Below are 18,111 nucleotides of genomic sequence, written 5' to 3'. Positions count from 1 at the left end.
ATCTGAGAAACCAAGATAGCTGTGCAATTACGTGCGCGTCGCGTCTATGCGATATCGTGTCTATGTACTAACATATATGTTTTGGATATCTTCATACTCCTCATGAATGTATTCATAAAACCGATCTCTGTGATATCTCAAGTGTTATAACATTTTGATAAACGTGAATTATTTCCATCGTGATCTTAAATATTCGTCGCTCATAAGATCGAGACAAGTACCTCTCATCATGAACAAACCCTTATTCCTTACCCTAAAATTGCATTCAGACTGAGTATAGAAAAGTCAAATATCTAACCTCTTCATGGACGTTTTAATTGTCCACTTTCTAAGCTCCGACCATAGTCATTATAAAGGTTGTTTAATTTACTATTGAATAGGAATCTTACAATTGCTAATCTGTCAATAAGACTTTCAAACACGATCTTATGTTTGTTTGTAAGTGCTCCACGGTAATGATTGCTCTTAGAACCATTGGATACTTTAATATTTTTGTTCTACATTAAAATCAAGTGATTTGTATAATGAGTGTATTACAACATCATATTGGTATCTTGTCTGGTCCAATGTGAAAACCGCCTCTTATACCGGCTATGTACTCTGGTTTTGATAGCATAAAAGGTACTGTTTCTTGTAAGTATATAAGTAACCTCTTGGAACGCAAGTATTGGAGTTAGTGTTATAAGGTGCATGTGGTGCTTGCAATAATCACTAAGCTTTGCCTGAATCAATCAATCATTTTCAATCTGTTACACCCAGTAAAGGCTTATCCCATTGTGATAGACAGCTGTGACTGTGACAGACACGGATATTTAAGTATCAGATGACATCATTTCGCTGCACTCACCTGCTACAAAGCCTGACCATTGCAAAGCAAACTGAGCATGATTGTGAAATGAGATTACGGTTGAGACGTTCTCACGCTTGACTTGCGTACATCTTCCACGAGCTTTGATACATCTTAACCAGACTTAATATGCATGTATTCGAGAAATAACAACCCTTTCATTGGAAACTTCTAATGACCACCCAATGATGACGCTTCTGTATTGTGTTAAAAAACCCCTTTTTATTTTGCTTTGTTTTACTTTTTTGCATGTGTAAATGTTTGAAAAAAAATATCTAGTTTTCTTCATTTTTCTGTTCGACTAACTAATAAATAATCTGTTAACATTATGCCTTGCATTAAATTGTTTCACAGCATATCTGAATGTATATATGATACCGCTGCTTAATGTCGTGTACATCTCTACGCACTTGCTAAACATTTCTAGGCTTTGTTAAACACTGGATTTCTCAATATACACATTTATCATCAGTCACCTGTCCGGATTAAGGCCACAGAAATAACTGAAATAGTGTGTTTCCCCACTGACTGTCTAACGTCATCTTTGATGTAAATCTACAATTACATATTGAGTCAAGGTGTACAATCAATTTCTTTTTTGTCTCCAGTATTAATCCACATCTCTGAGCACATTGCAGTATCTTGCATACGGGTCTGAGAGAGTAATTGCAATGCAAAATTACAAGTAACATCTACTATGAATGAAAACAATCTTCGCGTTTTCATTTAAACTTTGTATACCAAATATCGTTTGCTATTGACAACGTTCAAATAACATTCTTCGGGCCACCCAATTGTATTCACTTTCCACAATTATGTAATATGTGTCATCCGATGCACTGTAAAAGGACAAGCGTTATCAATTGTCATCTTTGTTCGATTTTATTTTGCAAAGACCAACCGCTTTGAAATTGAATACCTTTCTTGAACACGCAGCATCAACGCCCTCTCGTAAAAATTTCTTCCTCTAACGTGAAGACTCAGTTTGGCCGTTGCGGTATTAACGTCTTTCAAACATCCTGAGGGATGGAGCATTAGATTAATTCACTTATGGTGTAGATCACCAAATTGCAAATACAAGTAAGGTACCGCCTACCCTATGAATGATAAAATGCTATCTCTATTCTGCATCGGAAGACGAAAACGCCGTTGTCTCTTTATTATGATGTAAACTCAATGCATCACATTAATATTGCAATTTCCATACACGGTTTCAATATAGAGTCTATTTGTACAACATTACAGTTTTAATACCCTCTGTTGCTTATAACACTTTACATCCGCGTTATTTTCAATCAAAAGCAGAAATAGAAAATCGAAAAATCATGTATGATTCTTTGAGGCCGAGTTTCACAATTTTTCATCAGCTTCACTGAAGCATTAAGAATGATGATGTACATAGACTAATTTTGCCGCATGCCGATACCTGGAATCAAATGAGCAAGATCAAATTATATCAGAATGACAACAAATTTAATTTAGTAGATTAGGGAAAGATAGCAAGTCGTTATAACGCACGCACCGCTGACGCACACATCCTGAATAAAAGACGACAGCTACTGCATCATCTATAGAACTAATTATGTATGAAATGGGTAACCTAGGGATACATGCCGTGTGTGAACATTTTACATAATAACCTACTGACCTTTGAAACAAGTGTGCACGAAATACAGACTTACGCTTGTCGCTGAAATAACAGGCATGAGTAACAATAATATCACATCATGTTATGTACTACTTGTATATTTGTGGCAAGTAAAATGACTATTGCAAGGATAGACTCACGCTATGGAAATTATAAGAAGTTACAAAAGTAAGGAATTTTATCTCCTGCAAACGTTCATACAGCGCCACCTGTGGCAGGGGTCAAGAGGTCATCGTGTAGGCTTGTCCCATCCTCTTTTGCCCTGAGACTGTCCTCCAGGCAAGACTGCCATTTCGGCAGCTGGACCTCATATGGAAATTATATGGCATTAATATTGCTTCTTACATCACCCAATTAGGCCGAAGCCTTACGTTGTGATTTCCACACATTAGATTATTTTCTTAGAAGCGTAATTCCAGCGTCAAGTTTTTTACTCGAGACTGATGAGCTTGGAAATGACGCAAAAACATTTGGTGACCTACTAAAATTTAACCAGTTGTTGTGCGACTGGTTAATGCACCTTTTTTTCGGAGTATTCAAAGACTAGATTCGCTTTATTGACATTTTAAGTGTCGCGAGATTTGCCATACGTCCGGCGTTAGCAAAACCTGCAACTTTCCGAGCGGAACCGGTATCCTAGAATCGCAAACACTACTACCATTATCATAATCTGTATAACCGCTCCTCTGATTGGCTACTATAACAACATGTATGCTACCCTATGGGAATGGACGTATGATTTTACAGTACTGCCTCATGATAAATAGGGCGCTGTTTGGCTGCAATGTTCCTTTCTTCATCATACATCTTACGTTTACTGACGGAGATCTCCCTCTGTGTCAGAGCACGTCACTCTTCATCCAATCTGTCGAATAGATTTCAGATCGAAAATTTCATCGCGAAGAAAAGCGTTTTGCTTGCCTATAGCCTACCGACATCAAGTCATTTTAGACGATGTGTCGATACAACTGCACTCCAGGTGTAGTCGTTCAGTCAACTTACCTGATTGTTGAATGTCTTCATCGAATAAGGTTGGTCATCACCGCGATTTTAATCTTTCTGATAGCCCCTCACACTCTCGGCGATGAGTTTCAAGTACTTCTGTCGCTGTCCGACTGGAACACCCCGTACAGCAAAGGACGAACTGGAGCAGCGTATTACATAGCGTTGGAGAAGGTAAACCGCGACATGACTCTTCTACCCGGTCACCTGCTCACGCAGACGTTGTATAATTGCTCAGGATACGAAATAAGGACAATGGAAAAAATCCTGACACTACGGGAAAAGGAGCGATACACTGCGTTCTTCGGACCAGTGTACTCGATTGAAGCCGAACCCATCGGCAAACTGTCAATGGTGTGGAACACGGCCTATATGTGCAGCAGCTGCCCCGATGACATGTTTCTGGTTAAGAAGTATCGCTACGAGACCATGATCCGAACGTTCGGCACCTTCGGCCAACTTGGTGGATACATAGTCGCTATCGCCGAAAAGTTTGGTTGGAGCAAGGTTGTGATTCTTGTGGAGCAAAACATCAGCGCGGCCGCTAACTTATTTGAACAGCCTGCTGTGTCGTTCCGTGATGCCGCACTGAAGACAAACCTGACCGTCAAGGAATTTCGATATGTCAATAGTAGCACCATCACTATTCAAACGCTGAGAGAAGTAGCTCAGATAGGTCGCAGTAAGTATGAACGTAATTAAACAGAGTTTTGTTCCTCAACGCGTAGACATGCCTCTTGTCCCTACAATTATAATTTCATAATTGAAAACGTTAGACAAAGAGAAAACTTACAGCAACTCATCTATCTTAAAAGTCTTGTCAATATATAACCATTGTAACTTTGAATTAATCACAAACAAATGTTCGGTAGAACGCAATTTTTTATTCTTGCTATGTATTGAGAGGTATACACGTAATGCTTATATAGCACTAGCTGCGTGCATATACTCAATGTGATGAGAAAATTCCTTCTCGAAATATTAATTGCATTCTTTTCTGTGCACTCTTTCAGTTCAAAGCACAGTCATACGTATACGTTTCTAATCTAGCAGGCGTCTATTATGTCGATCTTCTGCACTATAAAAACAAAAATCGGTACGTACACTCAATCGCCACCGATATAAACTTGTTAGCGGGGTCGATCCTATAATACAGCGTTCCGACTTGGCTGCAAGGCTACTGTACATACGGTAACAATATTTAATAGCTGGTTAAAAGTCAGTTATTTGCAGACTCTACATGGCATTTTTTGACATTTACTGTGGACAGCTTTATAGCTAGGTTTCAAAATAATAACAAAAATTCCCTGATGAACAGTGTCTCTTTTTGTTTTCTTTTGCAGTGAAAGATTCCTTTTTTGATCCATACAAGCACTTTTGGCTCTGAGTGAGCAGGGCTATTCGTGAAAAGAGAAACACGATTTCTGCAAGTTTCTGTAGTAGTTATTCAATTACGCTTATTACCATCACAGGCTCGCGGGGCGATATCCTACCCTCTTTCACACCCGTTTGCGATAATAACTCAACAGCGGAGAATTCGATTGTCAGCGTTTACACTACAGCGCACGCCGTGTATACGCAGGTGTTCCTGGACTTGTGTAAGCTTTCTGAGTGGGGGATACACTCCAGGCAGGATATGGCATTCGGCGATCGGTAGAATGGAGAAATTGAACATCGGAAAAGCCGTCTTGTGCACCAACGGAAAAGGGTCAAAGTTAACACTTTGTAGGCATCTTCTGTTTCTTTAACTTGGCTGGCTGAAAATAGACAGATTCAAGCATCTTTCTAAAACAGTAAAGTAGCCAGCCGTCTCACCATCATTTGTTCCATGAAATTGCCATCCTACTTACTTGTAGTAATTTTGTGTTCCCCAAGTGTGACAATCCCGCAATATTGCATGAAATTAGACATTCTGGTTTGTTGTAAGATTGCAGTCACACCAAGGTCAATATCTTTGTCGAGCGGCGCAAATAATACGAAGTGTTAATTCCCAGCGTCGTCGTCATTTTCAAAAGCGCCTGACACTCTGTTTCTGAGATGCTCAACGTTTGTAGCATTTCACGACAAACTGTTTCCTGTGTCTAATAAGGAGATAACAGAGTCGGCTCTTGGTTCTGCTGCCGTCACTCAGTAATTATCATATAAGTTCGTGTATTTTTAGTGAGTTTTAGCCTTAACTGGTACAGTCTGCTGCTTGTCCTAACTGTACGCCCCCATGATTTTACAGATTAGTACGTCTTGCGTCAAGGCGAGATACAACAACCTACGCCGTAATTTCTGTCACTCGAGATGATATCTAGAGACAACTCGTTAACCTGCTAAGAAAACTACACACCGTGCTATGTGTCAACCATAAATGATCTTGTACAGATCCAAAGATCAGAACCCTGTTTCGTTATGGTCTTCTGTTTTTGCCAGAAATTCATGTAACTCCAGGCCAAGGAGGAGTTGCACCTTTATCGTTATTTGAATCCGAATATATATATATATATATATATATTATATATATATATATATATATATATATAATATATATATATATTATATATAATATATATATATATATATATATATATATTGTGTATATATATATATATATATATATATATATATAATATATATATATATATATATACACACACAAAATGTATACAATGTGCCCTCCCGGTTATCACCATAATGGCTTTATGGCAACCTCTGAACTTGGGCACAGAGAGTACGGTTATATATATATATACAACATATATATATAGTATATATATATGTTGTAGCTGGCCGGGGTACAGCATCACTACAAGTGATGTGGGGCCTTGTCCAGCATTGACAGCGTTTGCAGGGGGTAAATAAATAAATAAATAAATATATATATATATATATATATATATATATATATATATATATATATATATATATATATATATATATATATATATATATATATATATATATATATTGTTGTTGTAACACGCCATTTAAAATAGAAATGTACCAATATGAATAAACTGTCCATACACTAAAAATAGAAGTACATTGACCTACTTCAAAAATTAGTCACGTCTATGGGAAATTGTCTGACATTAATGTTAATGTGGATTACCTATACTGTACGCCTAGAAACAATAAGGGGGAGCGAGTAGTTTAAAAGTTCTCTCGAGGAACAAAATTGATGCCAGGTTTAAAGCAAATTATGGCAAGTAAATTGCGTCTGTACATCTGATCTGTTTAAGACGTACTACAGTGTAAAACTAGGAAATCACAAATGCTTTTCACCTGTAATTGCAATGGTTGAACGCAAATAGCTCCATGCAAAAGATTACAGTTCGCATTATCCGTGTTGTTCAATGTAACCGAAATAGCTTTAATCCTCCTTCGATTCTATCTGTATGGCGGATGACGTTAACCTTAGTGTTCAATAGGTAAATGGACATATTTACAGATTCATAGAAATAGTGGGATGCCTGAAGAAGGTAGACAGGTTGACAGAGTGGGAAAGATTGTTTCGCTGCTAATTCTTGAACACAATCTACATTCAGTGGCGCTCTCCTGCGTTTTATTTATGTCATGTTTGTCCATATAATCGGTGAATGTCAGTCCTGAGATGGTTGACCAGTTCGCGAATGTTGTAGCAGGATGCAGCTTGGGATCATTCTGCAATTTATCTTCAAAGAAGATAACGTTATAATTCACACTCACCATTCCCCACTGGGATGTCGTATTGCACCGCAGGGGTCCATTAATCCGAGTGTCTCAGACGTGACAAGGATTGGGCTATTTCCGAACACATTAGCGGATGATCATAACCCTAGCAAGACATTCGTTTTACCAGAAGTTGTAATCAGAGTAACACGTGGTCAGAATACGATGTAACGCAGAATGCCAACCTCATTTTCACGATTGAAATCGTCAAATTTGGATAACTTTGAGATTCAAAACATAGAAGTTTAAGGTGCGACTCTTCGTCAGTGAGTGATGATTTGATGATTTTATGCGATGCTCTGTTTATGGTACGAACCTTTTCCCTTTAAGTGTTGTATTGTTTATTATGATCGAGAGCGATCACTGTCGCATTGTCAAGCCTTTAAAACAGAACAGGCTAAACTTAAAGTTACATTCTTCGTAAGGCAAAGTGGGGCGTGCTTATTTGACAGAGTCAGATTATACGGAGGTGCTTGGTTAGCAAGTTATGGCTTATAAAGATTATTTGACCTGTGTAATTATAATAAGCTTGTTGGAGCCGTGTCTCTAGTCTTTAATTTTCATAAATGCAGCAAGCAATGTCGGTATGGTGATATGTTGTATGGTTACATTTCAAAACTGATTAAGCAGGATAAATATGTGGTTTACGAGCTTCATTTTTGTTCCCTGCTTTTATTAAACATGTGTTTACGAAAGCAACTGATAATTGACCAACTTGTGCTTCATGATGAAGATGCGACTGGAAGGCGGGGGAGGGGGATTAACGACGTCTGTCCAATAAAGCGGCATTCTTGTTGTGTTTAAATTTGTCAATAATTTTCTCGCTAGATCCATTCTGTTTACTTCCATCTAAAAACCTCAGAATCGGTGATAAGAGAAAAATCTTATACTACATCCACATGATCGTGTCATCTGCTGTCCTGCAAGGTTTGTCATTGACTGAAGGAGCCGGAAACATAGGCTCAATGTACGAAACTGAACGGGATGCCGACGACGACCAACAAGTCCAGAGCAATCGGCCAACTTGAAGGTCATTTAGAGTAGATAAATAGAGTGGACTTAGAGTGGACTTCTTGCAATCATGCCCTTGTCATCTCTTCATTTCCTTACATCTATCAAACTTAGTAAAGAAAACATTCCGGCCGCCAAAGGTTAGAGAGAAGTTACAATACGATCGTTGTAGACCGCACGACGCTCTCTATGAAATTTCAAAATGGATATCTCTGTTGAGTAAAGATTTGCGTAGTAACTCCCATCATTGTGAAAGCCTCCTGTCATAACTAGTCATCTGCACACCATTGCTTAAAAGCGAGTAACGCGTTTGCTGCCTTGAAGACGTTGTACGGAACTCAATTATTTATTCTTTTTGCACCAAAGGGTATGATAAATTCTCCGTCGTCATAAAATAGTGACTCCGTTCCGAGGGAGCAAGATTGTTATGTTTCCGACAGTGAGAGGAACTGTGATGGCTTTGTGTACTAGTTTGACTTAGAATTTCAGTTTGGCATTGAGAATACCCCGCCAGCTGTTAGTTTTAATGATATTATCTAAGACCAACGGTAAATCGCGTGATTTCGAACACTGTTAAGACCCCGTTTTGTTACATGAAAAAGACACAACATGTGTTGTATAAATATGCGAAATTTAATGGACAAGTCAAGCTAAACATGGCAGTTTGCATGCGTACAGCTTGCCTCATCGTTGCTGTAGCGTAGAATCAGTTTTTTTTTATGAAATAACCATCATAATATGGATTAACTAAAGCACTGAGCAGCTACATAATTTAAAACATGCCGTGCGGTGAATTATGTTTGAAGACAGCATGCAATCATAAAAGGAGTTGATGCATCGCGTGGTTGGTTTTCATAAAATAGACATTAAGCTTGGCATTGCCAATATACCGCTATTTTCGTATTTTATACGACACTTTTATTTCAATAAACCCCTTTCTGAAGGGGGTCAGAGGTTCCATAGCTCTGAATGGAAGCAATATATTTCTCCTTAGTCAAACATTTGAGATGAATATTATTCCAATATCTTTGAGCTAAAACTAATACAAGCAGTGACGCGTAAAAGGACACGGTTCGCCTGTCGGTATACACCTCAACCGCTAGATCAATAGAACGGAAAACGGCATCAGCGACGCCAATCATGTTTGCTAAAGTCCCTCGACCTGCTTCTCTTCAGCTCTGTCTGTCTGTCTGTCTGCCTGTTTGTCTGTCTTTCTGTCTGTCTGTCTGTGTCTGTCTGTCTGTCTGTCTGTCTGTCTGTCTGTCTCTGTCTGTCTCCGTCTCTCTGTCTCTGTCTCTGTCTGTCTGTCTGTCTGTCTGTCTGTCTGTCTGTCTGTCTCCGTCTCTCTGTCTCTGTCTCTGTCTGTCTGTCTGTCTGTCTGTCTGTCTGTCTGTCTGTCTGTCTCTCTCTCTCTCTCTCTCTCTCTCTCTCTCTCTCTCTCTCTCTCTCTCTCTCTCTCTCTCTCTCTCTCTCTCTCTCTCTCTCTCTCTCTCTCTCTCTCTCTCTCTCTCTCTCTCTCTCTCTCTCCGGAAATATCATTCTGTATTCCAAATGTCATTTATCCGCACAACGTCTGTAATTCAATAGAGTAGACTTGTAAGCTTAAGGTTAGAAGGAATGGTTTCTCAGAACGTAATTATAATACTGACTCCAAAGGTTTATGCGGAAAGTAGTAGATTTCGTTTCTCGTTGACCATAAATAAATGTCTGCCTGCAAGAAGGCAAATTCATTATGTTCTTTTAACATCATACCCGGAAGGTAAACAGACTTCGTCAAACCTAGTGGATGCAATAATTAGCCTAAGCGATCATCAGATCAGTTCGAACTTGTGCTTTCTATAGGATTTGTTTTAACGCAGCATCCGATAAATTGGACGTACGTGACGACCGCTGCGGACCATTTACTTTCCGGTCGACAGGACGTTTTCCGGCAAGTATGCATACAAAATTCATGGAATTTTGTCTGTTATGTTTGTTGTAAATCGCAACTGTCTTTCACATGCCGATATTACTTATTTGATTTTGTACTGTGTGTAATCAAAGGCTTACGTCTGGAAGCCGGGATCGATCTCACAATACGCACAGTGCAATTACAAGGTTTAATTTAGCATTGCTTTAGGGAATAAGATGATGAAAAGTGTAGGAGATTATGACTCGGCGTGGACACAATGCAAAACTAAATAGCTATTTTTCCCTGTGTTTTACTCGTCGGTAGCCGGTAACATTAGAAGGCGAAAGTCATGAATTCCGGGTTTATAAAAGCAAAAGCCAATTTCACCTGTTCCGCTCCAATAATCTCTGTGTTTGTGTTTATTGCGTCTAGATACGCCGGCTTAACGCTGCTTTAATTGCATTGCCACTCATCCAATCACCTTTGTGCCTTTGCCCGTCAGCGTCTGTGACGATATTGCTGGAGACACATGACTTCAAGGCGCACGTGGTTTCTTGCACCAAGGCCGGCCATTGTTAAACTGGCATTTCATTTCAGATTGGTTCCCGCCGGCCTGCCTGTTTACCTTTCTACCTCGTTACGGATGTCATTGTCCTTGCAGACCTCTCTCTATCGCCCTCGGTGTCTTCCTAACCCATTCTAATTCAGAACACCTGTCTATATGCCCAACCATTCACCGGCAGTGATAAAAGTTTTCTGACGAATGTTTAAGGAAACTCTGATTAAATGTCAATCGTGAGTTCTCGACAATGCTCAATAGCAAACCAGAGTTTCATCTCAAAATGTCAACAGCATAGAACCGGACAGATCGCCTGTAACATTAGAAGGCGACACGACCACATTTCATTTGAGGCTTCGTAGTCTAGTATAGATTGGAAACATCAATTTAACAGCAAGTCATTCAAAATGGAACGTTTCTACTTAACTATTTAACTTTCTAATAACAGCCAATAATAATTTCGTCATATTTCTGCTTCGTCTGAACAAGGAAGGTAAAACAGATCATCTGAACTGCAGTTGATCACGTAACGTAGTATTGAATACAGTGCTTATCCCTGATATGTTCACAATTAACAAACTCCCATTCAAGTTGAAGAACAGGTCATATACACAGTCACGGTTATGGTATCAAGTTAGCAATGTGCAGACTAGAGCTGTAGTTTGCGCTGAAAACCAAACACGGATAAGAAAAACCAACCAACAAACAAAAAAATCTGAATTAATGTTACAGCTACATTATGCCATTGTTTAAAAATCGCTACTGCAAAATTTGTGATTTCTCTCTACCGTGCGCCAATCTTACGGTGTCATCTTTTCCTCCTTGACAATCTGTTAAGATACCATTGCAGCCATTCTTCCTCTATACCAAGTAGTCAAGTGTTTCAGTCTAGTTATTCGAAATACTTCAATCACACGTTAGTATCTTGCTCAGAAGCGCACACCGGAACTTGCGCGCAGAACTGAAAAATGAAGGGGTTTCAGGACCATCCGTGTCAGTAATACCCACACAAGCGTAAAATTATCAAACGTATTGTCCAAACACAGCACGAAAAACGTTTCTCCAAGTCTATTTAATGCTTCGTGCTTTAAAAGCGGCGGTGCTCAATGCTTGGTACTCGCGATTTTGCTTGGTGATATGGACTGTTTCCATCATCATATAAATCATTTATTCTCCTTTGATAATTGTATTTGACAATTCAGTTTGCTCAGAAAGGTGCCGACATCAAACCCTCCGTTTAAATTTACAAAATCACGCCTGTATTCATTATCTATTTAATGAGTTTTTCTTATCGTTACCGCGGGAAATACATGAAAAATGACGTAATGGCTTCTTCAGTTCTTGTGGTAAATTTCACCCTGGGGTAAGAAATTTCGGAATCTTTAAGTGACCGTATAAACATCACAGCGGAACTGAAACTTCTATGCTTCATGGAAAAGTGCACATCAATTTCGATGTCGAGTCACGGCAACCATCCTATACAAGCTGCCCATTGCTTCCAGTTTAAACGTAATCAAGATAATCCGATTGCCCGCGACATGTATGATGTTTGCATAATGTGAGTCATTTTCGGCGCAGAAAAAAATCAACAATCGCTTTCAGAAATGGTGCGAATTTGCATTTCTTGGAATTACTTTCGGAGTAATTTTAGTTCCTGCTCCTCTATACTTCCTTGCACATAGTAGTGGGGGTAGCAAAGTGGTAATATTTAGCTCTATCAAGCAGTTTTTTGATGCGCGTCAGTAGTGTTCGAGTGCAAAACATAAGAAGCGCTTTCCTCCGAAAATGGGCAGCCCGTGAGCGATACAGGTGGCTGCTAATTTTAGCGAATAAATGATGTGATCAGCTGCTGGCAATGTTCAACCACAGCGCATGTTTATTTACTAAGGTATTCGTAAAGTCTAAAGCTTTTGAGGTTAAAGACTCTTGTCTTTGAGGATTTTTGCGCGTAGAAAGAACAGCCGAAGGCAAAGAAGACATTGCAGCATATTTCAATTACGTCTCTTTTTTTTGTCTTGAAAGCTTTAAAGTTGCCTTAGGCTCCATTTACAAAAAGCCGACATCCCTATGATCTTTTTTCTTCTCTCGTGCTTCCCATTGATTGAATTGTTGTGGTCGCACCCGTTCACATCAGTTTTGAAAGGTGTGAAAGCTGTTATGGCAACCGCTTCGAAATCACCGGACCCTAAACCGACGCTATTCTCCTGGCGATGGAAAAGGGATTCTATAATCACGACCTCTTTTGTAATGGTCGCGCGCAGAGACTCTTGGCAGTCTCGGCTGGCTTGATACTTTGAATTTTACATAATGAAAACATTGATACAGTCTTCACAATTCTTGTAATAGGCGAAAATTAAGTAGTACGTTACAAAACATGGCTGAACACACATGCTTATATGAAACACATAGTCTACTTTTACAGCAGAACAGAATAGTTGACAAATAAGTATGACTTGAACTATAAACCAGTTTCATTATTGTAATACCTCCGTCTCAACAGATACATTTAAACCATTGGACATAGTGCAGGTCACATTCGTGAGGTGTATTTCATCGAAGAATGTTGAGTAGCACACACTGTGGGGTGTTAAGAGTTGACATTTTAAAAAAGACTGTAATTAAAACCAAAATTACATGATGCGTTGTGTAAAAATTCAAAACTAACATAAAAAACTGAAAATACGGTATCTTCAAACCCGCATCCAGTCACCTAGGCCAGAAGCAACAGACAGAACTGCTCGGCTAAATCATTATTAAAATTATGGGATAAAATACATAATGTTTAAGTCACAAAATGCACGCTGTTCCATGTCCTTGGTAATAAATTCTTTTGAGAGTAATTCGGATGATGACAAATTATATAAGCAGGTAAATGCTGAGGCAACGTTCAAAATTTTACAGAGAGAGAGAGAGAGAGAGAGAGAGAGAGAGAGAGAGAGAGAGAGAGAGAGAGAGAGAGAGAGAGAGAATTTGATATGCATAATAGTGAATTTTATACGGTAACCGTAAGTTACAGTTACATAATGAAACATGACTCATCTGAGGAAGATATCGCCAGAACGTACAAATAGCAAGCACATGGAACCGACGGCATTGAATGACTGAATTGGCCATACACAATTATTTATGTGCTTCAATGCGGAACCGTCACAGGTCGTAAATCACAGTACGTGATCGAATACGGTGTGCACGGGGCAACTAATCGATGGCATTTTGAACAGACCGTCAATATCTGGTCTTCTGAAAATTCAAGAAGTCCCCGTGTGCAAACCTGTCACCAAAGTCGGCGGGAATGTTAAAATCAATGACCGATTTCGCATCGATTGGTTCCATTAAGTTGTGGCAATCTTGTGCACCACGAAATACCCGTTGTGTACACAACATGCTTTTTTGATCGGACATAGTAATTCCATCACTACGTATACGTAATTCTTACTTACTATATTTTCAAATACAGATATATTAAAATATTCACTATTCAGGATCGACATATTTGAATGCCATTTGTCTTGAGTGACGTCGATGCACACTTTCGAACCTTATCTTCTGATTGTTCATTACAGTCAGCACAGTGTTTTCAGTCAAATGCGAGCACTATGCAGTCAAAGTCGGGCTAATATGCATGATCTTGGTGGGCTGAAATTCATTGTCCCTATTCAACAGGCAATCAGGTTGAGATTTGCCCTATTTTTTGACTCCTTAAGTTTCTGTGAATAATGACAATCTACCATTCAAATTAAACCTACTGAGACGCTGCACATTGCCAGTCAAAACTCAGAATGCAGATCATGTCTTCAAGTTAATAGAAAACGCCTCACGTCACTGATCTATAGGGACTATCCTTCACATTGGAACTTACCCGCTAAAGTCGACAAGAGAGGTATATGTGTGACATGGACGGAAATGAGAGCGGCAGTCATTTCCTACCGACGATCAAGTCTTTGCTGCTCAGTCGAGCAAGTAATCGTAGCGAAAATATCCGGTGATCTGAACACCATGCATAAGAGTAAAATCCATGATTTGTCAGCTAGAACACGAACGATGCAGTCTTGATGTTGCGGAAGAGCGTTTTCAGTTAGTTCGGATTATCTTCAATACAATTCTTAAACGCCGCCTCTTCATGTATACCCTCATTACACATTCTTGACTTCGCAAGATGCAGGTGTCTTTTTCAACGGTACAGGGAATGTTAACAAGGTTTCATTCATATCAGATACCTTTTCCTTGATAAAGCTTTATCAGATACAGCTGATTTCTTTATTCGTTAGCCTTAGAGGCCAACGTTTTAAGGCCAGGATTCTCAGTCCACATGACGATCATCCAACACAGGTTTCCTACGGGGATTAGCAACACTGCGGGAATACTACAATATAGTAGATGTACTGATCTTTCTCATAAATCTTACATGACTAGACTTTCATCTTGTTTGCAACACATAATATAGTTTCTTGCTTACAATAAATGCACAGTGAACCTACGTTCTGTACACAATGGGTTTTTGGAAAGCTCCATGTCCGCATGAGTCAAATATACATAGGGGTTCAATGAATACTGCGATAACACCTTTGTCTTAAAATAGGGTTTTTCATTATGTAGGGGGTTCCCTGTTTAACGTGTCTTGAGACCGGCCGGGAATTAACTTTAGTAATGTTTGATGTACGCTTGAGAAACACAACTAAGCGGTGTTAGAAGAAGCGATGGCAAGCCACTCGTTGTAATCAAAAGTCTGTCGACGGCTCTGAGATGAATAGATGGATCAGTTGCTAAGCGTGACTATTTTTCTTACTAATCTGAAGTAGATTGATGCCGTTCGAAGGAAATCCCTGTTGCCATATATATCAGACAAGTCAAGCTGCTATAATATCTTCCCTGTCATCCAGTGAAACAGGGTCGTTAAACTTAGAAAAGAAACGTTCTACTTCAGTAGAATTCACTTTGGCGGGTATATCAGAGCAAGCGTCTACACTGAAGCACTAACTGAAACCAAATGATCTTCAGCATTTAGTCAACGCACGCAAGCAAGAGCTGCTGACCTAAGATATAACTCTTTTCTAACCTCCTAGACTTTCTCATAATGATTCATGACAGAACTAAATGTCAGATTTACAAGAAATCAATATCTAATATCATCCATCAGCCGTGGCTATTTTTCACGATAATGCGCCCCAAGCTTTACCTGCCAAATCAGTGCAGTGGATGCAATAGTCTGAGAGTATTTCAACGAGCATAATGTGATTTATAATGTCCGTTGATATTGTAACATTTGAATATAACCCCGGACTGAAATGATCTCTGGTCAATAACGTTGCATCTTATACGCAAGCATTGTATCGTCACGGCTGGTGATGTACTTTGAATTTATACTCTCTAGGGAGAAGAAAATGAAATGAAATTGTTCTGCAGAAAAAGAAATAACGAAATAACATCATCAAAAGTTACAGATCTTATCCCCTTTAAACCAATACAAGTATTGTATACAGCCATTATGAGCAGGGATGTTGTCTGCTAAGGAATCAGACAGACAGAGACAGACAGAGAGAGAGAGACAGAGAGACAGACAGACAGACAGACAGACAGACAGACAGAGAGTCAGACAGAGAGACTTATAGACATAATGACCGACAGAACGACAAACAGACAATCTGTCAGCAAGACTACGTCAGGAAAACATGACATGGCGAGAAGAGACTAGCAATACTGGGCGACTACAAGACCACTTTACATCTTATTTTACCGAAAGTTTGTCGCCAAAGAATCGTTGCTTTTATCTCTGCATAACTGTTAAAACTATTCCTACTGGTTTCGAATTGATACGCACTGCACGCAAACGATTGAGTATCGTGACAGATTAAAACCGAATTCAACTGATTACAACACTGACATATCTTATGTTAAGGTTACAACCAAGCTATGAAATTACAAAATGTCTAAGGTTTTGTGTTACGTCAATTCAGACTCGCTCACAGAGACCTACCTGTTATTGTTATCTCTAATGCGGGTAACGGCAATGATGTTCTTGACCTTTTGTGTAGGATGGTAATATATGTGGTTCTGATCATATGGCAAAAATTCACGGTTGAAGTTTCTCCGAGTTGGAACTAACGTACAATGTCAACCCAATCACGTAGTAACTATTAAACGTCATATGAAAAAGTGTATGTAATAGAGCAATGCATTTACTACGCTCAAAGTTATTTATACGTACGTCAAATAGGAACTAATTTTTCATCCTCACCATCATCATCATCATCATCATCATCATCATCTATTAACTCAGAATAAATGACAACTATGGACTTTTTGTCTTCTGTTGAAACAGTAATCATCATTTCTGCCAGAGGGGAGCACGTAAGGAAATTCATGCTACATGCCTACGATTTGGGTCTTATCAACGGCGAGTACGCCTTCTTCTGCATCGAGTTCTTCAAGCAGAAGACAATGTTTGGTGACTTCTCTTGGAATAGCACTGACGGCAGAAACGAAGACGCCAAGAAAGCCTATGAAGCACTCTTCATCTTGTCCTTCTACAAACCCGAAAACGAAGAATTCAAACAGTTTTCCGAGCAGGTGAAAAATCGCTCCAGGGAGGAGTTCGGTTATGTGTATGGTCCAGATGAAGAGGTAAGCCCTAAAATGTACTTTGATCCCAAGTAACAGACGATTTCCATCGTGAAATGTCGCTTGGTGTATATGTGGATATTACAAAAATGTTGTCTGCCATGTGAAACGAAATTCATCAACGTTGTATTAGAGTAAAGTGTCATTACTTTTTAACAAAGTTAGCGCTTGTGAGATTTTTAAATATTTTAACTGATGCCCCGCTTGTTATTTGACCAGAGTCTATATGCAGAAATGTAAGATCGCGGATGATCCGGTGAAACACCGCCCGGGAGAGAAAATAACCCTTTGCAAAGTACTCTTACTTACGATAAAGTTTATTTACGATTCTTAAGAATCCTTTCAAAATTTGTGCATTAGTTCTTATAAATTCGTTTGCTTGAGTGCCCTAAGTGTCTACACCTGGAATATGAAGTTTTGCAGAACGTGTTTACATGAGAGACTCGAGAAGAATGGCCACGGGCATTCCTGGTCTCTTTCGGTTGCTAAAATCCTTTTACCATCAGTAATTAAATCTGGTTTCATTTGATCCAGGTATCAGTATTGGCAGGTATCTCTCATGACACCGTAATCTTATACGCCATCGCACTGAATGAGACATTAGCGGCTGGCGGAGACCCATACGACGGAAAATCCCTCGTCAAAAGACTCTACGGGAGGACTTTTAAAGGTGAGTTTCGCCCGTTCCAAACTATATTTGGCAATGTTAAATTGATCATTCTGTGTTGTGTAGCGAGTGTAACGGCGCTGTCGCCTTTATCCTGACTGTTACCTGATTTCGAGTGTCGGCTTCGGATTGACGGCTTTGCAACCATGCATGAAGCCATAATGGTGTTTAT

At 39.3% G+C, this 18,111-nt stretch overlaps 1 protein-coding gene across 1 annotated transcript in view; it reads left to right on the top strand.

Annotated features, from left to right (window-relative positions):
- The window catches only part of LOC139117697 (atrial natriuretic peptide receptor 1-like), a 74,971-nt gene that overhangs the window by 39,814 nt on the left and 17,046 nt on the right, over nucleotides 1–18,111 (top strand). Inside the window, exons 2-3 of the mRNA XM_070680942.1 lie at nucleotides 16,974–17,275; nucleotides 17,807–17,942. Of these exons, the coding sequence (XP_070537043.1) occupies nucleotides 16,974–17,275; nucleotides 17,807–17,942 (438 nt within the window). The remainder of the gene's footprint in view (nucleotides 1–16,973; nucleotides 17,276–17,806; nucleotides 17,943–18,111) is intronic.

Source organism: Ptychodera flava, chromosome 18, assembly GCF_041260155.1.
Source record: "Ptychodera flava strain L36383 chromosome 18, AS_Pfla_20210202, whole genome shotgun sequence".
NCBI classification, from domain to species: Eukaryota; Metazoa; Hemichordata; class Enteropneusta; family Ptychoderidae; genus Ptychodera; species Ptychodera flava.
The sequence above is the reverse complement of the archived record's forward strand: the minus strand, read 5'-3'. Positions and strand labels throughout refer to the sequence as shown.